At 40.2% G+C, this 24,400-nt stretch overlaps 1 protein-coding gene across 1 annotated transcript in view; it reads left to right on the forward strand.

Moving 5' to 3' along the window:
• The window catches only part of LOC144784743 (serum paraoxonase/arylesterase 2-like), a 448,276-nt gene that overhangs the window by 257,056 nt on the left and 166,820 nt on the right, over positions 1-24,400 (forward strand). The window contains exon 5 of the mRNA XM_078663731.1: positions 4,046-4,172. Coding sequence (XP_078519857.1) covers positions 4,046-4,172 — 127 coding nt within the window. The remainder of the gene's footprint in view (positions 1-4,045; positions 4,173-24,400) is intronic.

The raw sequence follows: 24,400 nt of genomic DNA on the forward strand, positions 1-24,400 counted from the left end.
AGCCCTGCCATCAATGGTCAGCCTGCCAGGTCCCTCTATGCAGCTCAAAGCTGCGTGAAACTGCTCCATTCACCCTGACCCTGGCCACAGGGGTCGGGTAGAGGAGTTTGCCCCATGCTCTGAATTTGGGACCAAATCCTAGTTTATCCAGAACTGCAAACATGTAGTTCCACTCCACTGACTCAAATGCCATTCTCGCGTCTAGGGCCATCATACGGTTTGCATATCCCTGCAAGATTTAGTCAGGTGGAGGCGCCCGTATAGACGTCTCAAGTCAGTCGCCTGCTCCTAACGGGAATGAATCCTGACTTGTTGGGGTGCATTATTGAGGGCAGAACCGCCCTCAGTCTAGTGGCCAATATTTTAACTAACACCTTGATTTCCACATTTAGCAGGGAAATTAGCCTATACGAGGAACACAATATTATTTAACTATTTTGTTGGTCTATCACCTAAAGGTAACAGCATGTAAAATATAATGCACACACCTTAAATGAAAAATAATTGCACGTTATAATAATCTCTAGAAATGTATTGCCTGGTAGGAAAGCTCAGTTCATTTGTGTGCTCTTTTCAGATGGGGTCTATTTACAAACTTCCCTTTATGCTATTCACAAACCTGTGGGCAGAAACCCTTTGTTCGGCCTTACCTATCTTTTCGAAGCGGACATCAACATCACATGTGAAAAGATCTCCACACAGGTAGGTATGCGTTATAAGAGTAAACAAGGGCGGATGTGGGGGAGTGGCTGGAGAATGGTGAATTCTTACTCAATGGGCGGGGATTAGAGTGGGGTAAGGAGGGACTTGGGGATAAGGAGAGGTTTAGGTAACACCCTCCAACAAAAGAGTAAGGCCATTTATATTCACAAGCAGCACTTCTAAAGTTACAACAGCCAAAAATGATCCAAACTAGACAAACGTGTACTACAACTCAGCTTTGGAGTGTTAGCCGGATTTAGATCTTGCGGATGGGTTACTGCATCACAGCGGTGATTGATATACTGTCCACCAAAATATTAATAGAAAATAGAAAAAACAAACAACCCTGCCAGGATAAATCACAAAAGGTCCCCTAGGGGATCCACAAAATTATAAATGGGGTGACATCAGCTATGTATCAGAGCCAAAGACATCACAGAGTTTTTAGTCCATTGTTTATTTTTTTTATATATACATTTTCAGACTTCCATTGTTTATTTTTTTTTATATATATATATTTTCAGATTTCCATTGTTTATTTTTTTATATATATATATATATTCAGATTCTTCCATTGTTTTTTTTTTTTATATATATATATTACTACAACTCAGCTTTGGAGTGTTAGCCGGATTTAGATCTTGCGGATGGGTTACTGCATCACAGCGGTGATTGATATACTGTCCACCAAAATATTAATCCCATAGGATTTAATTAGGTTTATATTTCAGTAGACGGATATCTGTGACAGAGTAATCCGCCCACCAAGATCTAAATCAGACCTGAAGTCCAGCACCACACATAGACACTCACAGGTACTGCTACACACTCCCTATGGAAAACAGTGGAAGCAGGGGTTTATAATAATACTGAGTGGGAAATAAGGTTAATTAAATAGTACGATTGAAAAATTTAAAATCACACAAACAGACACACACAAACCCCCCCTCCCCCCACACACACTATATATTTTATTTTAAGTGTTATATTGATTTCTAAAATATAGATATTTATTTAAATACATTGATAATTTAACTTTTAGTTTAAAAAAATGTAAACAAAACCTTTTTTTAAATTATTGAAATACATTTTAGGATAACTTACTAAATTATATTTAAATAGAAACATGATATTGAGTGTGGGATTTAAACAAATATTTGAAAAGAGCATTTGATTTGATAAGTTAGTGTGCCTTAAAAATGTGTTAGTTCTTGCTTAATAATTATTGGAATTTAACTTACTTTATTATTTTACATTAAAATATTTTACTTTATTTTAATAGTCATTAATTGTTATTAAGTTACAAATAGTAACTTCACACTTTTATGGACTGGTTCACAAACTGCATTTTGTTGTACCTAAGAAGTAGTACAGTAGTAATGCTTGTGGTGTGGCACATCACTAGAACAGTTGACAGAAATTGCATATTTCTGTCAATGGGCTCTCATTGAAAACTCCATATTGGCAGATATAAGGGGTCTTGTTTACCTCAAATCATTTGAGACACTCTCAGAAGAATACCTTTTACACCCTTCACAATTCTTGAGATGCTTACAACTGCATCACTCACGGGGTCAGCATCAGCCTAATGGCAGATCTTCCACTTTTCAATCCCATTGAAGCAAAAATAACATTGGAGCCCTGGGGACAAAATGGGATCTCAAACATCTATCAACTCTTGAGAATAAACACACCTGACTGTTTTGTTGACCTGTGTAATTTACACTTTATGGAAACAGTACATCAGTCTATTGAAAGATTATGAATGGACTGAGACAGCAACTAGACCACATAGTTGCCATCCCAAAAAATTTGCATCTCAGCTAAATAAAATCTCTACATAGGTATATCTATCCCCCTAGCAGACTGTGGAAAATGTGCATATCACATTCTCCAGAATGCTCACCAGATAGATTTCATGTGGTCTGGAGTTGCACGATAGTCAATCATTACTTGGCAGGAAATTGGTTCAGTGTTGGCTGGGGTTTTGGGACAACCTGTAGAACATACACAAAATCTATGCCTCCAGGGTGTTACGGCGTACAAGGAGGGATCTAGATACTCCTGTATTCTTTTGGTAAAGTGCATCTCCAGGAGAAGATGGACATCAGAACTGGAATTTCAAAGGGGTTCTGGTATGTGTTGATTGGATAAGTGGGATGGATCACTGTACGATCAAGGAAAAGATGCAATATCAGGCAAGGGGGTGCTCAATAAAACACAGATTTGAGGCACACGTGGGATTATTTTGACCTAGAGACTTTGTTAACTGTAGTGTGATCTAAATGTTTTCACTGGTTCAGAAATATGTAACTGATTAGCTGATTTCACTGTTACATATATATGCATGAATATGCTGATTATTTAACTTGCTGTGTACATTTTTTGAAACCTGAATAAAAATGTTTATTTAAAAAAAAAGTACTGCTTTCGGACCCCTATTACCCAAAAATGTAAACTTTCAATATCTAATTTTTCTTTAGGTCTAGCTAGAGATGTTTTTCACTGACTCACTCACTTTCACCAACAAACCTTCAAACATCACCTACTTTTGCCTCCATCCACCCAACTTTCACATTTACTCACCAAGGCTCTCAACTCCAACATTCACTGACTCTCCCATCCACAACCCCCCTCTCAAAAAATGTTCCTATCAATGAACAAGCATATTTTCTAATCAAAAGTCAGTCCTACTGACTTTTCCAGTTTTCTGTTGAGATAGATTAATACATATGGGCTATGGCTCCCTCCAATAAATGTGATAACATGTGCTTTAAAGGGTTTAGTTGTATTTCGCTGTAGTGTTCATGGTGGGTGCAACATTCAACTGCAATTGTCCTCCCAAAATTTGCATTGACATAGTTCCAAAGTCTTAGCAATCTCCGTGGGGATGGGGCTGGGGGTGGTTCTTATATACTATGATTTCGATTACATTATTTCAGTGCCATATTTCACTTTAGCTTATTGTAAAACATTCTCAATAAAACATCAAAAACTGAAGGAGCAGTGAATCACATAAACAATATCTCTTTTCAGTAAGTGAATTAAGAATGTATTGATAGGACACTGTGTTCACCTATAGATATAGTTGCTTTGCTCCCAAATTGTAAGTGTATTGGTTTTGAAGAAGAGATTGATTTCACCTCTGTTGATTGGAAGAGAAGTGTTGTGTTGCAAGTATGTCAATTAAAGGTCTACAAGGGAAGACTCAGTGTAATTAATTTTCTACTTCAACAAATCAAAAATTGGTGTCTTTCAATGCCATATATGAAAGATCTTATGATTGCAAGAGATTAAGCACATTTTGTAACTAATCTATACATATTATTTTATTCACTTCTAGATGATTCAGTCTATATTTTTGTGGTTAATCACCCAACAATGAGTACTACAGTGGAAGTATTTAAATTTCTAGAAGAGGAAAAGTCGCTTCTACACCTCAAAACTATAGAACACGAGCTGCTACAGAGGTATGTAAAAGGTGCACTGAAAGCAAAGTTTAGCAGATTACGACTGAATATTTTCTTCATATATAAAGTCAGTTGCTTGTAATTCGAAACACGTTGCTATGTACTTACTTACTTGTTCTAATCATGTTGAGCACATGGATTAATGCAAGGGGAGCAAAGGGGTGATACTGCACTCCTCACACCTATTTCATAAGCTAAAATGCATTCTATACGATTTTAGAAAATTCCAGCCTTGGAGAGACTCTGGTGTAAAAAAAAAAACCATGAAATTGCTTTGATACCTTCATTGCTATAACATAAGTGTCACAGAGCAGAAGTTTCTGAAAATTATACTATCCCAGTTTGGTATGCCATGTTAGAACGGTAAACAAAGGCTATGGGCCCCATTATGAGTTGAGGCGTTAATAATCGCCCTTGATAAATAGTATACCACGGGGTAATTTATTTATCGGGTATGATAAATAACACCTATTATGAGCTTATGGGGAATAACATGCAGATTATGCTATTTTACACACTAAAATCCACATGCACAGTAATTACCATATGTTTTGCCCTGTTAAATTTCGGCAAGTTTGCCCTGGCAAAATGTAACAAATGTTGGATGTTGGTTGACTAGGGTATGAGCCCAAGTTAGGCAGCAACCACAATCCTAGTCAGGGCAAGAAGCAGGCAAACACTTAATTAACCCCTGCTCACCCTCTGGTTACTTGGCACAGAGCAGTCAGGCTTAACTTAGAGGCAATGTGTAAAGTATTTGAGCAACACTTCAAACAGCAAAAAAGTGAAAAGACCATAAAAAAGGATTCCACACTTGGTTAGAAAAATAGAATTAAATTTAATAAACCCAACAAGACCAAAATGACAAAAATTCAATAAGTAGAAGACGAGATATAAATTTGTAAAGAATAAACTGTAAAATAGCGCCTAGAAGCAATAAGCTCTTACGCAGGATATCTGTTCGGATGTACGACATTACAACGCATGCTTTTACCACGCATGCTTTTACATCGCAAGTTTTACAACGCATACCATTACAACGCATAGTGCTTTGGGGCGCTGGATAGTGAATAGTTTAATTTACTATTCCAACTCCAGTCCCCGTGGATAGTAGGGAAGGTGTTGGATAGTAAATTAAATATATTCCCTATCCTAGAGCGCACCCCAGCACAATGCGTTGTAATGGTTTGCGTTGTAAAAGTTGTGATGTAAAAGCATTGCGTGGTAAAAAGTTGCGTTGTAAGTGATGTTTCCCTATCTGTTCACGCCGGACTGGGACTGTACTGTAGTTCCTAGTTCCCATATAGGCTCTGCGCATTGGAATAATATACACTATAGTTTTGGCATAGGAGTGAGGTCAGCATGCCTCTCTCGAGTACATTAAACTTGAATTACTTTGTGTGGCAGCTAACTCAGAGGCCACTAGAAACTCCTTGACTAAACAAGAAGGGAGTAGTTTCTGGCAACCGCAAAACATGACAACTTTGTTTCCCTTGGAATCGGACCATGTCTCAGAATCTTGGAAACAATAGATAACAGTTTCACTCAGTCAATTGTGCACGCTTAGTTTCTTTAGACTTACACAGAAAGAGCTAGATGGCCGTTTCAATAAAAGGATTTATTGAACAGTCTTGTTTCTCGTGTAAGAGATATGAGTTGTTACAATCGCAAGACAGTATGCAAGATATAATACGTACAGTGTAAGCGGTATGAAATAATACTGCAATAGCATTGTCTTTTAGTTATGACACATATTCATATACATATACATAAATAATACAGGCTAAAATGTGGATACTTGTCTGATGCTTCTAAATAGTTATACCCCAGTGTATCTAACCCAAGTGTAGTACAAGGTAAGAAGTAGGTGCTGTATTCTATAGTATGGTAAGCTATAGTTTGGTATCTGCCAAGAGGCACTCTAGGTTCTAGTCAGTTCCATATCTTAGAATGAGCGAAAAGGGGAATCTCTTTCCGGATCTCAAACTCTAACACCCCGCCAAGGGATTCAGAACACTGGAAGCTGTATTATCTGCGAGCAGGGAGGACAGCGTCTATTCAGTTCGTTAGGCGGGGACTCGAATTCCCTCCGAACTTGCCGTGGCGAGCCTTATCAAGCTGTGCAGCCCAGCTGTTGGTTTGCCATAGTAAGGGAAGGTATATCCATACCTTGGAAGGTGCTTTGGAAAGCTAGCATTGATGTAAAGTCGGGCAGAGGAAGACATAATGAATGAACCCTTAAGGAATAGCGGTTCATGCATAATAGAGGAGTTCTTGGAGAAATCAATAGTCCTAGGCTAGGGAAAGTCCCAATGGCTTAAGGGCCGGTTTCTAAGAACTCGTTGTGATGTTGGGGTGGACGGATGTAGGTGACCATGCCATATTTGGAGAGCATGGCTAATTTCTAAATAAGGGTTGGGATCTTGTGCCTATAGAAGGGCAATGCGAATTGTGCCTATATAAGTACATGTATCGGGAAAGCCTATATACGGACATCTAAACCGAAACACAACAGGACAAAGTCAAAAGTTTGGGCTGACCGCGATGGAGCACAGGCCAGGTACAGGGACCCAGTTAGACCTACTAAACAAAAGTATCTTAATCCTGGTTGCATCAACAAAGATGCTTGGTGCAGCCGAATGATGTGTTGGTGTTCCCCATGCAACAGTGATGATTTGGCGTTTCTGAAGGCTAAGCGATTGTTCCAAGATGCAGCAGAAGCGATGCGTCAGTCTTCTCAATGCAGGAGTGGTGATGCGTTGGTTCCAAAGTGGTGGCTCCTTCGCAAATGCGCTGGTCCTGTTCTCGTGACAACGGCAATGCGTTGATTCGGCTCTTGCAGCAGAGAATGCATCAGTTCCACTTGAGCAAACATCTCAGGCGCACTTCCAAGGGTCCAGGACTGGGGTGCCATCACTTGACAGTGCAGACTCACAGATTGCAGACTCCAGGTGTAGAAGCAGGGGTGTTGGAATTCTTTTATGTCCCTGAGAGCAGTAAGCCCTTGGAGTCACTCTGGTTTCAAGTGATGCAGGTCCAGTCCTCATTCAGGCAGAGGTACAGCAGTCAGGCGGGCAGCATAGCGAGGTAGTAGTCACGCAAAGCAGCAGTCCAGCAGACTGGCAGTCCCTCAGCAGCACAGCAGTCCTTCTTCCTTACAGAGTTTTCACAAGTCCAGAAGTGATAGTGCCAGTGGTCTAGTACTGATACCCAGTTGTGCCTTTGAAGTCGGGGTGACTTTGAAGTGCACAGAAGTCCTCCATTCCTGCCCCGGCACCAGACTCACTTCAGGGGGTTAAGCAGTCTTTTGTGTGGGGACAGGGCACAGCCTATTCATGTGTGAGGATGTGTCCAGCTCCCCCATCCCATCCTGCTCAGGATGGCCCATCACGATGTGAATGGCCAATCAATTCACATCTAAGATCCCTTTGTGTGTGGATGTCTAGAGGGAATGCACAAAGCCCAGCTGTCACCCACCCCAGATGTGTATTGGTGACAGTCTGCAGGAACTAAATGGCTAAAGTTAGAAAATAGTAACTTTCTAAAAGTGGCATCTTCAGAATTGCAATTTAGAATCCGACTCAACCATAAGTTGTGATTTTAAATTGTGATTCCAGATACACCAAACCTAGGGGTCCAATCTCTTTCCAAGCTAATCTCAATACTGTATTATTGGAGAGATAGGCCTTGCACAAGTAAAAATAAGTGTAAGAGTTTTTCTCTACTAGTGCATGTAAAACTTAAAACTTTAAAACTTTAAAATACACTGCAACCTACCCTTGGCTGTCCAGGGCTTACCTTAGAGATGACGTATATGTATTAAAAAGAAAGCTTGGCAAGAGGGTTAACTTGCCAGGTTGGCATTGCAGTTTGAAACTGCACACACAAGCTCTGCAATGACTGGCCAGAGACATGTTTAAAAGGCTACTTAAGGAGTGGCAACAACCAGTGCTGCAGGCCCACTAGTAGCATTTAATTTACAGGGCACGGGCACATGTAATGCCCTTTACTAGGGACTTATAAGTAAATTAAATATTCCATTGGGGATGATCCAATATTACCATATTTTAGGGAGAGCATACATGCACTTTAACACTAGATAGCAGTGGTAAAGTGCTCAGAGTACTAAGGCCAGCAAAAACGGGTCAGAAAAAGTGGAGGAGGTAGGCAAAAGGTTGGGGAGAAGACCACCCTAAGGCTGGCAGGTCTAATATTGGGTTATTTAACGCATTTGTGAATTATTGTATGTGTTAAATAAAACTAAACTCATAATTTTCCCCCCTGTGTAAACATGGGTTTTCGGACGGGATGGAATTTAATAAGCCACTTATTTAGGCCTTCTGTGTGAAAAACAAATAGAGTATCAGTCCAAAAAATAAAACATAGAAGCCCAGTAGCTCTCTGCATCGTCCTTCTAAAAAAAAATATATATATATATGTATATACATATGTATATATTTATATATATATATATATATATATATATATATTACCTACTGGCGGTCGCCAGTAGGTATATATAGTTAGGATTTTTTCTCTATGGGATTTTTGAAAATTCTATGTCTAATAATTTTGGCGTTTGTGGACGGAATTGGCTGAAATTTTCAGGAAAATGGCACATTTTGTTTCTGAGCAGCCCTTGAAAATTTGGGGGGGGTTCGTCAAGGGGGGGCCGAGAAAAAAGGGGGGTCCCAAAACGTGTTTTTAACATTGAGTTTTCCATAGGGCGGTTGGCCTCACTTTTAGCCCGAACGGCTGAATGGATTTGCACGAAACTTGGCAAAATTGTAGGGACTGGTAGCCCGATGTGCCTTTTGTAGGTCTCAATATATGTGCTCCAGTGGATTTTGAGAAATTAACGTTTAAAAAAAGATATATATCTGTAACAGCGGACCTGGCAGCGTCCCAGGACGCGTACTGTTCGCGCAACGGAGCTTTGTGAAGCGAAGCTGATTGGTTCTCCGGCGTCTGTCAACATTCCAAAAAGTCCGTAGCGGCCGCCATCTTGTCTCTCGGTAGGATCGAGAGACAAGAGGAGGTCAAAACAAAGGGGGAAATAACTATAAGGGGGCATAGTAGATCCTCGCTGACCCCCTAGGTTTGATGTGGAGGTTTTAAAAGGGCCCCGCGGGGCAAAAAAAAATAATAATAATAATAATCGAACGGCTGAATGGATTTGCACGAAACTTGGCAAAATATTAGGGACTGGTAGCCCGATGTGCCTTTGCTAGGTCTCAATATATGTGCTCCAGTGGATTTTGAGAAATTAACGTTCAAAAAAAGATATATATCTGTAACAGCGCTCCGCTTCGCGTAACGGAGGTTTGCGAAGCTGATTGGTCATTCTGTCACTGGGCTATAGTTGGGCTACATCTGGCTGATATTTGGGCTACATTTGTTTTTTTGTGTGTCTGGCGGCCATCTTTGGGCTACATTGGGCTACATTGGGCTTCATTGGGCTACATTGGGCTACATTTGGGCTCCAACATATATATAGGCCAATGTAGCCCAATATATATTTTTCAAAGTTAATTTTCGTAAAAACCACTGGAGCATATATCTTGAGACATAGCAAAGGCACATCGGGCTACCAGTCCCTACAATTTTGCCAAGTTTCGTGGAAATCCATTCAGCCGTTCGAGCTAAAAGTGAGTCCAACCGCCCTATGGAAATGAAGGAAATGAATGGGTAATTTGTAATTAGCAAATAGCTAATCGCAAACTAGGAATGGTAAAGAATCACTATTTATTCCTTAAAGTTCGCTATTTAGGAAATGCAAAAAACTTTGATGATACATATGGCGGTTCATCTCTAACAAGATAAGAAGCATAGGGATACATTTATGATGACTGGCGCATCACCAGGGATGTGTTAGTCATTCTGTGCCGCTGTTCCGTCACCTATGGTGTTATGCATTTACAATGCGGCGCATCATGGGGCAAAAACAGCACAGATGCGTGATGTATCTGTGCCGTAAAGGTGGCGCATTGCTGGAGTTGTATCGCAAGTGTGATGAAGCTCCAGCAAGGGTCGGGGGTGCCCCTGTCGCAGGGTTTCTGTTCTCACACAGAACTGTGGACAGAGGATTGGAACCTCGGCGAATTAGGGTGTCCCAAAACTCACGTTAGTAATCAAAAACTCCTTAGCAAGCTAGGTACAGTGTCACATTGGATATAACAAACTCTCAATGTTTAGACAATCCAGAATATGAACTTATAGTACCTCAGGATACGTGGAACTCATGAACAGTCGGTCGTTATATATTTCTTAGAAACCAGAACATGGAGCTAAGAAGAACACATGTGTATTTGAAATGTTTATTTACTAATGCCGTCTTCTCAGGCGTAGTATCTTAGATAATACAAGTACACATATTATCAGTAGCAAAATTACCAGCATAGTTACTAGTACATAAAAAGCGAATGGTGATAGTATGTTAACATGCTGTAAATGAATAAGAGTTAGCAACACTTATAAGCAGCCGCGGGCCGTGGAGGGAGTTACGGTGAGGCAGGGAGGCGGGGAGGGGGAGAAGCAGGGTGGAGAATACAAGTACACATATTATCAGTAGCAAAATTACCAGCATAGTTACTAGTACATAAAAAGCGAATGGTGACAGTATGTTAACATGCTGTAAATGAATAAGAGTTAGCAACACTTATAAGCAGCCGCGGGCCGTGGAGGGAGTTACGGTGGGGCAGGGAGGCGGGGAGGGGGAGGGGCAAGGTAGAGAGGGCTCCACCCTGCTTCTCCCCCTCCCCGCCTCCCTGCCTCACCGTAACTCCCTCCACGGCCCGCGGCTGCTTATATCTCACCCTCCCTAATACACATATTATATTATTTGCTAAGAAGGTCTCTTTGTGTTGGTTTAGGGCGTGCCCATACTTTAGTGTCTTAGATTTGAAGGAATCACATCAGCATACACCAGCTCTCTCTTCATGTGAACCGCATCAACTGTTGTGTATGTGTGTTCGGCAAAGCAATATAAAACCCGCCTCATGCCCAGAATTGGCAGAAGTTGCACTTATGTTATGAGTATGAAGTCGTGGAGATCAGACCTCATAACAATTCTGTATCGTGTTGTTCTTGAAACTTTAGCACTCGCTGTACAGATATAGTTTAACAAGCAAAGCAGATAGTAGAGCAATAACATATTATTCTCATGTAAACCACGATGAACTACTAGGTGGAAAGCTAAAGCAACAACTAAGTGTCGTGTGCAGAAGTTGCAAAAAAGGAAAAATGGCGTTTAAACCGGTAATGAGCCCATGCTAACTTAACACGGTGTAAAGATATCCAGGACCTAGATGACACCTCCCCATGATCCGGAAACGAACTGAATAAGATAATAGAAGTGCCATCTCATGAGAGCAGATTGCAAGTTTATATGTGGACGGTCCGCAAGGTAAAGCATTAAAAACTAGGAAAATGTAATGCTAAAGAAAAATAAAACAGCCAAGTACTTTATCGAGTCTTAAGCCAATAGGCAAGGTAAATAATAAAAACTTGACAAATAAGTCAATGAATTGTCAATGAAATGCTAGTACTCAGCATATCAAACATGAAAAAGGTCTATGACATAACTGTGTATGCAAAATAAGCTGCAACAGCCTCCAATAGGAAGTCACCGTCTTCATCCGAAAACAGTTCAGCCATCCAATTTAAAAGCGGAAAAGAACATACGTGCTCTCCCAGCACCGGATCCTCTATCACCATCAGAGGACAGCTCGGTGGGTTTTCAAGAAAGCTCTGTTCCAAGAAAGACTGTGCTGCCGCCAGTAAATTCCAGGGACCAAGTAGTCCATGCATCAATGCCACAGCCATAATCCTTTCGCCAGGACAAACCAACTCGTGAGTAATGATAGGAGTCATCAGCTGATTAAAGTCGACGTCAGGAGAAACCGGTCCGCAGAGACACAAATCAATGGCCCAATCGAAATCACAGGTCAGGCAGTGAAATACAGGCTGGACACAGGTGAAGTAGGAGAATCGAAAAGATAATCCATATGCCGTGCTTAATATCGCCAACGGCATTGTGCCATAATATTCTAGCATGCGATTGCGGAACAGTGTCAGCAGCTGCAGGGTGGGAGGTTGCATAGGAGGGACATCCATATTTAAAAATGTAAAAAAGCACAAGAGCGTCCGCTGGTAATGCAAGTAAAAATGCCAATCCACGAACCAGAGTGGAGAAAATAGAATGAAAGGAAGCAGGGATGACTCCAAAGATTTTCTCAAATGAAGTCACGAGACCACTGGTAACAACTTTAAAAAAGTGCGCCAGGGCCTTTGTGGAGGATGCGTTAAAGATAGTCGGAACCATCTTGCTGAAATTGAAAGGCAAATCTGAATTGAAAAGGGTCTGCACCTCTGTACGGGTGTTCGCTATGTGAAGCACGAAAGTTTCACGGGCCGAACTCAAGGCCACCTCTCTCTGAGACAAAAGAGCTCTTATTCTTGCCATGCCGTTGAAATCTGTCCCAAGGTTGGTATTTGTGGCCAGATTGAAAACTCCCTATGTTCATGTGTGGGAGGAAATAGAACATTTCTGCAGCAAATAACCCGTTCACTTACTGTTACGATAAAAGGAATACTTTTAATTAACTCAGAACAATCTTCATTATTGAGCATCAAATAACTACCATTTTCCAACAACTTGAACGTGGGGATGATAGCAGGAACTGGCGTGCCTTGCAACACGCAAGCCATATTTGGTCGGTGTTTGTTGCATGAACCGTGTAACTGTATGTGCCTACACATTAGTGAATGATCTGGCGTCTCAGTGCATTCCTCTCCATTCAGATAAACTTCTTGATCATCTTTGAAACATCTGTATGTGTATGGAAGATACCAGACCTCATGAAGAAAAGCACTACCTAAAGGTTCATAACGACCTATTGGTATATATTTCATACAATTTGAAAACTTATATAAAGCAAAAGGCAGCGTTATTAAACCGTGGATAAGGCACGTTGCCAAAAAACCCGCAATCCTCTGCTGATGATGTCACTGAGCATGTCATGAATGATGTAATATGTGACATCATCAGCAGTGGATTACGGGTAATAGTATCTCTAGTTTACTCCCCTATAGCTGTCTTTCTTTTAACATAAGTGTCTGTTTCCTTCCCTTATACTTACTGTTTTTGGTTCGCTTCCGGTTCGCGTACCGGCGAGCGAACTGGGAAGCGAACTAAGAGAAATAGAGGTTGGCACAGTTCCAAATATTGTACCAATTTTTTAATAACGGGGAGGTAGTTCTGAAAAGAACTTTTTTTTTAATTGTTTTTGTTGTTTTATATTTTTTTTATTATTTTTCGGAACATTTTTTTACTTTTTTTGAATTTTTCTGAACAGTTTTATATTTTTTTGGGTTTTTCTTGGAGGGGGCAATGAAAACGATTCATTGTAAAGGGCTCAACAGGAGCAACAAAACAAAAAAAGAAGTATTTATTATTTTGGGCGTTTCGTACAAACTTGCATATGATAGTCAATAGCTCTGTTGATCAGAGTGATGCTTCTTTCTCCGTAGGAAATGAATCCATCGCAAAATACGCAGATGTGTTTTACTTCACCAAATTTCATTTGTATATTTGGCACCATCTCCATGCCCTCTGGTCCCGTTACTTCCGGTACAACAGATCTTCTGGCCATAATAGGGAGATTATCTAGGTCGTTCCGAAACTGTGCAGCACTGTAGTTGTTAGGATGCCACCTAGTTATATGGCGATGCATTGTGTAGTTTCCGAAACTGTATTTTTTCTCGGTTCCTCTGGACAGTCTATCTTGACATATAAGGCAAGTTACGTATCTTGCATTTACTTTTTTCTGACCTTTGGGAATTTTAAAAAATTGCCAAATGAAGTTTTCTTTCCGGTGAGACGTCCTGGGCTGCTCAGGCAAAAACTGCCTCTCTTCGTGCTCGTCGTCCTGTTCCTCTTCTTCCTCTTCTTGTTGAATTATAACTTGAGCAGGTGGTCCACTCTTCCTTGGATGTGGTGGAGGTGGTGGGGAAGCACCAGCTGAAGCTACTAAAGAAGCCATTGCTCAGTGATCACAAAGGGTCTTTCTCTCACAATGATGAAAGTCAGAGTGAGGAAAGAAGGAGGGATTTTCATCATTTGGGAAAAACAAGAGTTCTCAACCAATCAAAAGTGTTCATTTTAGATTATATGACCTAGTCTTACATCATTAGGAAACCAAAAGTGAAATGAACCAATGAAAAGTGTTATTACCAAGTCACATGACTTGCTGTGTTTACGTTAAGCGCTTTGCAGGGCCTCCCGGTTTGCTTCCAGAAACCTGCGCTTTGCGACTCGCTTCGCGTACCAGTTCGCTAACGTAGCACGTCATATGACGTATCACGCGACAACGTGAAACGTCATGCGGACGGGAGGCGTCACGATGTTGTTTTCTAACGCGGCACTTGCGGTAAAGAAACGTTTACCGGCTCGCGGTCTATTTCGCGGCATCAAGGTCAGCTAACGGGAAGCTTCCCGATTCGCGAAGCGGGAACGAAGAAAAAAAAATATTAAAAAAAAAAATTATTCATAAACATATAAAATATATTTTTGGATTTAAAGAAGAATACATTTTACAGCTACAGATATTAGCTGTTAAAAAACCAATGAAATTCACAGAAAAAACCATAGGTTATAGACCATATATAGTTAGGAATTAGCATTTACAAAACCTTGAAAATTCACTGAAAAAACCATAGGTTATAGACCATATATAGTTAGGAATTAGCATTTAGAAAACCTTATTTTACTCACACAAATCCATTGAAATTCCATATATAGTTAGTTGCACTAACTATATATCGCGCACCCGCAATCCACTGCTGATGATGTCACATATTACATCATTCATGACATGGTCAGTGACATCACTGATGACATCACTGATGACATCTCAAATGACATCACTGATGACATCATCTAGTGTCTGTGTGTTTTTGTAAAGTTTAAATACGTTTTACATATTGAAGAATGAGTGGATGTATGGAAGACTGAGTGTGTGTGTGGCTGGCTGGGAGGTGTGTGACTCTGTGCATATCAATGTGTACTTGTATCAGTGATTGTATAAGAGAGTAAGTATGTGTTAGTATATGTGTGAAAAGTATGGTGTTCTGTGTTTAACTATAGATGAGGAAATCGAAGTGTGATTGATTCTTCACAGGACTGACTAGGTGTATGAGTGCATATGATAGTGTTCTAATAATAACTGACTGTATGTATGAGTAATTGTATGGGTGAATGAGTGAATGTGTGTGTAGACGTACGAATCAGTGAGTGCGTATGTAGTAACTGGTATTGGTGTGTCATGATGTCATCAGTGATGTCATTTGAGATGTCATCAGTGATGTCATCAGTGATGTCATTAGTGATGTCATCAGTGATGTCACTGAAGTATGGTGTTCTGTGTTTAACTGTATAGATGAAGAAATGGAAGTGTGATTGATTCTTTACAGGACTGACTTGGTGTGTGAGTAACTCCATGGATGAGTGGCAGTGTGTGACTGTCTGCATAGGTGTATGAGTGCATATGATAGTGTTGTAATAATGAGTGACTGTATGTATGAGTGATTGTATGGGTGAATGAGTGAATGTGTGTGTAGACGTAGGAATCAGTGAGTGCGTATGTAGTAACTGGTATTGGTGTGTCATGATGTAATATGTGACATCATCAGCAGTGGATTGCGGGTGCGCGATATATAGTTAGTGCAACTAACTATATATGGAATTTCAATGGTTTTGTGTGAGTAAAATAAGGTTTTCTAAATGCTAATTCCTAACTATATATGGTCTATAACCTATGGTTTTTTCAGTGAATATATATATAGATAGATATATTTCTCAGCAAAAAATTGTTTCAATCAAGAAACACGCCGCACACTACTCCATAGGTTCAAATCTTAAGTTTATTTTCTGTAGGATCCCCACCTACGCGTTTCGGACAACAATCTGTCCCTGGTCACGGTACAAACATTAGTCCATCATCACTTTCCATAATTTATACCTGTAGTCACCACCTGGCAGTTAAGGTGCATTGTGGGCACAGTAGTTTTATGGATTAATTACCATTCCAAATCATGCACCATAAAGACCGGATCCCAACATTTTCACGACCCAGATAATGCTCAATTCATTGAATTCAATGATGAAACAATATGACGCTAAATGCAGTCCAAATGGACTAATAATGATGTAGCTAAATATGCTTACATCTTGAAGCGCCAATTTCATCTCTGTTTAATGTTTTTCGTGGTGGACTGAGTGTCCTGATTATCAGTGATGGCTAAGTGCCTGTGAGCATACATTGAGTCGCTCCATGTTATGGATCAACAGTAATCATGATGCTTGAATAATTAAAATCGATTTACAGCTTATCACAAATTGAATATAAAGTACTAGGTTTGTTAAATACAGAAACTTATTTGTTGCTACAGCATTTCATTTCTATAGATGCTACGAGAATTATGGACTTTAACACTTGTTTAGCCAAACAGAGTATTAATGATGGTATCAAACTTATAAATGTACATGGAGTTCCTCATCGGCATTGAGACCCCAAGGGCTTCTTGTTTTGAATCTAATTATTAACTTGGACTCAAGCCTTCTCAAGTTAGTTACTCTATCACCCCCTCTCTCATTCTCGCCAACCATCGCTATTCCTGAATATTTCATGTCTTTCCAGGTTTTCCCTGGATGAGAGTTCAGGTGTTTAGCTGTTGCGTAGGTTTGGTCATTGTTCTGGATCGCTCTAGTATGTTCAAGAATTCTCTTCTTCAAAGGGCAAATTGTCGAGCCAATGTACTGCTTACCACAGAAGCATTGAATTAAATATACTACAAATTGTGAGTCACAAGTGATTTTGTTCCGGATGTCGAAAGTCCTGCCCCTGGGATCAATGAGTGATTTCAAATTTAGTCCAATCGTGCAGGCTTTGCATTTCATGCATTTACTAAAACCCAATTGTCTCTTTTCCAACCAACTTAGATTTCTTATTTGTTTGAAGTGGCTGTTAACTAGAGTATCACGAATTGATGGAGCTTTGCGATATGTTACAAGTGGTTTGTCGCCGATCAGGCTACCTATATCATTGTCTTTTTTTAATACATCCCAGTATTTTTGCAGTGCTCGCTTGATGTTGTAACTTTCCTTAGAGTATGTTAATACTAATCGCGGTTGATCATTTTCTTCACTCTGTTCAATTGGACTCTGTTTTGTTATTAGAGTTTCTGCTCTAGTTTTGGCTCTTGCTTTTTGTTCTCCTTTGATTATGTCAGTATGTTTATATCCACGCTTGGAGAATCGATCTTTTGTCTCTTTGAATTTGTTCTCCATTTCCAATTCTTCCGAGCAATTCCTTTTCATTCTAATGAATTCCCCATAGGGGATGCTCTTTTTTAGGGAGGTTGGATGGAAGCTGCTTCCATGTAACACACTGTTTGTTGAGGTTGCTTTTCTGAATACAGTTGTTTCCAGTCTATCATTTCTAACATAGACTTTGGTATCGAGAAATTCTATTTCTTCTTTCTGTATGTTTGACGTAAATTGTAGTCCAACTTCATTCTCATTAAGAACGGCAATGTATTCCACTAGTTTCTGTTTGGACCCTTTCCAGAGGAGGAATAAATCATCAATAAATCTTAGCCATATAACCACGTCCGTGGTATATGGCTCATTTCCTTCTCCCCAAGCTATGTGTTTTTCCCACCAACCCATCGTGAGGTTCGCATAGCTGGGAGAGAAGGAAACACCCATGGCACATCCGCAGGTTTGTCTGTAAACTTTTTTGTCAAAAATGAAAACGTTGTTATCTAGACAAAAGGTCATCATATCGATTACCATGTTGGTGTGTCGTAATTCTGATATTGGTTTTTGACCCAGAAAATACTTTATTGCTGTCAGTCCGATGTCCCGCTGGATAGAAGTATATAACGAGACAACGTCTATTGTTGCTAGCCAGTAATCAGGTTGCCAGTTTACTCCCATGATAATTCTCAGGAAGTCCCCAGTGTCTTTAATATAGGAACTCAGAGTTGGGACAAGGGGTGCCAGAAAGTAGTCCACATATGAAGATACATTTTCGCACAACGATCCACAGCTCGATATTATTGGTCGTGCAGGTGGTTTTACCAGAGTCTTATGTATTTTCGGGAGAAAATATATGGTGGGCATTATTGGATGTGTGGTTGTTAGAAACTTTTTTTCTTCCATGCTTAAGAGGCCATTTTCTTGCCAAGTTTGTATGCTTGAATGCAGTTTATACATCATAATTGCCATTGGATTTTCCTGTAAGACTTCATAATTATTTTCATTGTTTAATTGGCGATTAGCTTCTTCCACGTAGTCTCTTTTGTTCTGTATAACAATATTCCCTCCCTTGTCCGCTGGTTTGATTTCTATCAGGACATTCGACTGAAGATTTTTCAAAGCTATGCGTTCCTTTTTTGTAACGTTTTCCTTTTTAGTGTTGGTTAGATTATTCATAGTTTCCAGTTCTGCCACCACTAAATCATTAAAGACATCTATGCGATTGCCTGGGTGCAACACAGGACAAAATTTCGATTTACTCTTCAGAGTGGTTTTAGGACGTGTTCCAATTTCATGACCCATTTGGGAGAGTACTTGAGTGTTTGTCAAATCAGTTGGATCCATTTGGTGTGCTAGCTCATAGGCTGTTTGTAGACTGTTTGCATCCGCTACTGCCATTATGCCAAATTCATTAGTTTGAGCTTGTTCACTCGCTGGGGTTGTTGGTTCTGCACGCTTCTTTTTTGAAAAAAATTTTTTTAGTTTCAATTTGCGCACGTATTTATATAGATCAATCCGTGTTTCAACTTGGTCCTGATGTTTGTCTGGACAAAACGATAATCCTTTACTCAACAAGGTCTCCTCCGGTTTGGTTAAGATGTAATCTGATAAATTGATTATCAGTCTAGGGTCTGTTTTAGATGTTTCTTTTACTTTTTGACTGTCCTGTTGCGGAGAGGATATCTTTGATTTTTTTCCTCTCCGGGTTTTCCTCCTTGGGTGGGGTTTGCCATTCGTCCCCTTCCACCTCCTCTCATTGATATATTGCCACGACCCCTTCCCCTTGGCTTTGGGGTTTGTTGATCTCTGTGGAGCATTTCTAGCTCCTCTCCAAAGGTAAGTCTTTTTGGCGGCACTCTATTTTGTTCTCCTTCGCTCACTTCAGACTCTGTTTCACTCACAGTAGTATCATATTGTGCATTTCCTGATACCGCATTTGGCTGTTTCAATGCGTCGAAGCGTTTTGCGAAAGTGAATATTGTGCCATTAGCGAAGTCAGCCTCATCTCGTTTGAATTTCCGCTGCTTACGTTCTTGGATTTCGTTGTCATGCCTATCCAGATTTTTATCCATGTTTTTGCGTAAGTTATTGACAATTTCCTCATCTTCACCTGTTGCCTGTATCTGGTCCTCCAACTCTTTTATTTTGATATGTAAGATGTCAATATCAATTTTAGCATGCTTTAATATGATTAAAATCATGTTTTTTGAACAGGCCATATTGTTTAAACCCCACTCTTCCAGCATTTCTCGGCTGGTATCCGGATGATTAGGTAGGGTAAATATACGTAGTCCTCTTGGAATTAAGCCTAATTCTGTATATTTATCCAAGGTCAAAATTTCCCAGCTTTTTGAGATTTCTTTTCTCTGTAGTTTTTCAAGTTGCTGGAATAATTGTTTGGTTGTTGGTTTAGCATTGGCGCCAGTTATATTTTTACTCGCCGTTTTGTTGGACCCTGCAGCACTTTTCGTGAAGATGTTCTCCGCTTTTTCTGCGCGTTTGGCTGCTCTTTGTTCCATAATGGGAAGTGGCGGTTTTTGGGATACGTTATAATTATGATTTATTCAATTGTGACTGATATCTATAACTTCGTGACAAATGTTTGTTTTGCAGGGAATTTTATGCCGGTTTTAGACTTCACGGAGCCCCAGTGCTCCTTCCTCTTCAGAAAATAAAGTTGAACCAGGAGTAAGTGAATCGCTGTTCCAATGTTGTGAACAGACACAATAAACCGCCTCAAACGTTTGACAGCGTTTTATTATTTCCCTCGCTGCAACTTCTAGACACCCATTAACGTTTAACAACAGAGCTTGTCAGATTGTTGTCCGAAACGCGTAGGTGGGGATCCTACAGAAAATAAACTTAAGATTTGAACCTATGGAGTAGTGTGCGGCGTGTTTCTTGATTGAAACAATTTTTTGCTGAAAAGTATCCTGCGAGGGTGTCCTGAACCTCGCCGCCGGCACCAGCTACAGAGCTCCTCTCGCTATTTGGGACATTTGCTCATACATGAACTTTCCGTGAGAGGGAGCCCAGCTTCATTGCTTCGCTTGTCTGAACAATCAATCGATATGGCATAAACCCTATGTGGATTACAAAGATCCTGCCAACACGAACGGCGAGTCAAACGAGATCTGACATTTTCCGAAGGGTTTTTCTGTTTTCAAAGCGGAGCCAGCAAAGAGACACACTAACGAAAGGAACCCGCGCTGTCACCGGTCGAGCGCCGACTGGATGTGCCGGAGGGCACTACCAGCTACGGGAGACTCCTGGTAAGTGACAAGCTCTGTTGTTAAACGTTAATGGGTGTCTAGAAGTTGCAGCGAGGGAAATAATAAAACGCTGTCAAACGTTTGAGGCGGTTTATTGTGTCTGTTCACAACATTGGAACAGCGATTCACTTACTCCTGGTTCAACTTTATTTTCTGAAGAGGAAGGAGCACTGGGGCTCCGTGAAGTCTAAAACCGGCATAAAATTCCCTGCAAAACAAACATTTGTCACGAAGTTATAGATATCAGTCACAATTGAATAAATCATAATTATAACGTATCCCAAAAACCGCCACTTCCCATTATGGAACAAAGAGCAGCCAAACGCGCAGAAAAAGCGGAGAACATCTTCACGAAAAGTGCTGCAGGGTCCAACAAAACGGCGAGTAAAAATATAACTGGCGCCAATGCTAAACCAACAACCAAACAATTATTCCAGCAACTTGAAAAACTACAGAGAAAAGAAATCTCAAAAAGCTGGGAAATTTTGACCTTGGATAAATATACAGAATTAGGCTTAATTCCAAGAGGACTACGTATATTTACCCTACCTAATCATCCGGATACCAGCCGAGAAATGCTGGAAGAGTGGGGTTTAAACAATATGGCCTGTTCAAAAAACATGATTTTAATCATATTAAAGCATGCTAAAATTGATATTGACATCTTACATATCAAAATAAAAGAGTTGGAGGACCAGATACAGGCAACAGGTGAAGATGAGGAAATTGTCAATAACTTACGCAAAAACATGGATAAAAATCTGGATAGGCATGACAACGAAATCCAAGAACGTAAGCAGCGGAAATTCAAACGAGATGAGGCTGACTTCGCTAATGGCACAATATTCACTTTCGCAAAACGCTTCGACGCATTGAAACAGCCAAATGCGGTATCAGGAAATGCACAATATGATACTACTGTGAGTGAAACAGAGTCTGAAGTGAGCGAAGGAGAACAAAATAGAGTGCCGCCAAAAAGACTTACCTTTGGAGAGGAGCTAGAAATGCTCCACAGAGATCAACAAACCCCAAAGCCAAGGGGAAGGGGTCGTGGCAATATATCAATGAGAGGAGGTGGAAGGGGACGAATGGCAAACCCCACCCAAGGAGGAAAACCCGGAGAGGAAAAAAATCAAAGATATCCTCTCCGCAACAGGACAGTCAAAAAGTAAAAGAAACATCTAAAACAGACCCTAGACTGATAATCAATTTATCAGATTACATCTTAACCAAACCGGAGGAGACCTTGTTGAGTAAAGGATTATCGTTTTGTCCAGACAAACATCAGGACCAAGTTGAAACACGGATTGATCTATATAAATACGTGCGCAAATTGAAACTAAAAAAATTTTTTTCAAAAAAGAAGCGTGCAGAACCAACAACCCCAGCGAGTGAACAAGCTCAAACTAATGAATTTGGCATAATGGCAGTAGCGGATGCAAACAGTCTACAAACAGCCTATGAGCTAGCACACCAAATGGATCCAACTGATTTGACAAACACTCAAGTACTCTCCCAAATGGGTCATGAAATTGGAACACGTCCTAAAACCACTCTGAAGAGTAAATCGAAATTTTGTCCTGTGTTGCACCCAGGCAATCGCATAGATGTCTTTAATGATTTAGTGGTGGCAGAACTGGAAACTATGAATAATCTAACCAACACTAAAAAGGAAAACGTTACAAAAAAGGAACGCATAGCTTTGAAAAATCTTCAGTCGAATGTCCTGATAGAAATCAAACCAGCGGACAAGGGAGGGAATATTGTTATACAGAACAAAAGAGACTACGTGGAAGAAGCTAATCGCCAATTAAACAATGAAAATAATTATGAAGTCTTACAGGAAAATCCAATGGCAATTATGATGTATAAACTGCATTCAAGCATACAAACTTGGCAAGAAAATGGCCTCTTAAGCATGGAAGAAAAAAAGTTTCTAACAACCACACATCCAATAATGCCCACCATATATTTTCTCCCGAAAATACATAAGACTCTGGTAAAACCACCTGCACGACCAATAATATCGAGCTGTGGATCGTTGTGCGAAAATGTATCTTCATATGTGGACTACTTTCTGGCACCCCTTGTCCCAACTCTGAGTTCCTATATTAAAGACACTGGGGACTTCCTGAGAATTATCATGGGAGTAAACTGGCAACCTGATTACTGGCTAGCAACAATAGACGTTGTCTCGTTATATACTTCTATCCAGCGGGACATCGGACTGACAGCAATAAAGTATTTTCTGGGTCAAAAACCAATATCAGAATTACGACACACCAACATGGTAATCGATATGATGACCTTTTGTCTAGATAACAACGTTTTCATTTTTGACAAAAAAGTTTACAGACAAACCTGCGGATGTGCCATGGGTGTTTCCTTCTCTCCCAGCTATGCGAACCTCACGATGGGTTGGTGGGAAAAACACATAGCTTGGGGAGAAGGAAATGAGCCATATACCACGGACGTGGTTATATGGCTAAGATTTATTGATGATTTATTCCTCCTCTGGAAAGGGTCCAAACAGAAACTAGTGGAATACATTGCCGTTCTTAATGAGAATGAAGTTGGACTACAATTTACGTCAAACATACAGAAAGAAGAAATAGAATTTCTCGATACCAAAGTCTATGTTAGAAATGATAGACTGGAAACAACTGTATTCAGAAAAGCAACCTCAACAAACAGTGTGTTACATGGAAGCAGCTTCCATCCAACCTCCCTAAAAAAGAGCATCCCCTATGGGGAATTCATTAGAATGAAAAGGAATTGCTCGGAAGAATTGGAAATGGAGAACAAATTCAAAGAGACAAAAGATCGATTCTCCAAGCGTGGATATAAACATACTGACATAATCAAAGGAGAACAAAAAGCAAGAGCCAAAACTAGAGCAGAAACTCTAATAACAAAACAGAGTCCAATTGAACAGAGTGAAGAAAATGATCAACCGCGATTAGTATTAACATACTCTAAGGAAAGTTACAACATCAAGCGAGCACTGCAAAAATACTGGGATGTATTAAAAAAAGACAATGATATAGGTAGCCTGATCGGCGACAAACCACTTGTAACATATCGCAAAGCTCCATCAATTCGTGATACTCTAGTTAACAGCCACTTCAAACAAATAAGAAATCTAAGTTGGTTGGAAAAGAGACAATTGGGTTTTAGTAAATGCATGAAATGCAAAGCCTGCACGATTGGACTAAATTTGAAATCACTCATTGATCCCAGGGGCAGGACTTTCGACATCCGGAACAAAATCACTTGTGACTCACAATTTGTAGTATATTTAATTCAATGCTTCTGTGGTAAGCAGTACATTGGCTCGACAATTTGCCCTTTGAAGAAGAGAATTCTTGAACATACTAGAGCGATCCAGAACAATGACCAAACCTACGCAACAGCTAAACACCTGAACTCTCATCCAGGGAAAACCTGGAAAGACATGAAATATTCAGGAATAGCGATGGTTGGCGAGAATGAGAGAGGGGGTGATAGAGTAACTAACTTGAGAAGGCTTGAGTCCAAGTTAATAATTAGATTCAAAACAAGAAGCCCTTGGGGTCTCAATGCCGATGAGGAACTCCATGTACATTTATAAGTTTGATACCATCATTAATACTCTG

This window comes from Lissotriton helveticus, chromosome 10, assembly GCF_964261635.1.
Source record: "Lissotriton helveticus chromosome 10, aLisHel1.1, whole genome shotgun sequence".
NCBI classification, from domain to species: Eukaryota; Metazoa; Chordata; class Amphibia; order Caudata; family Salamandridae; genus Lissotriton; species Lissotriton helveticus.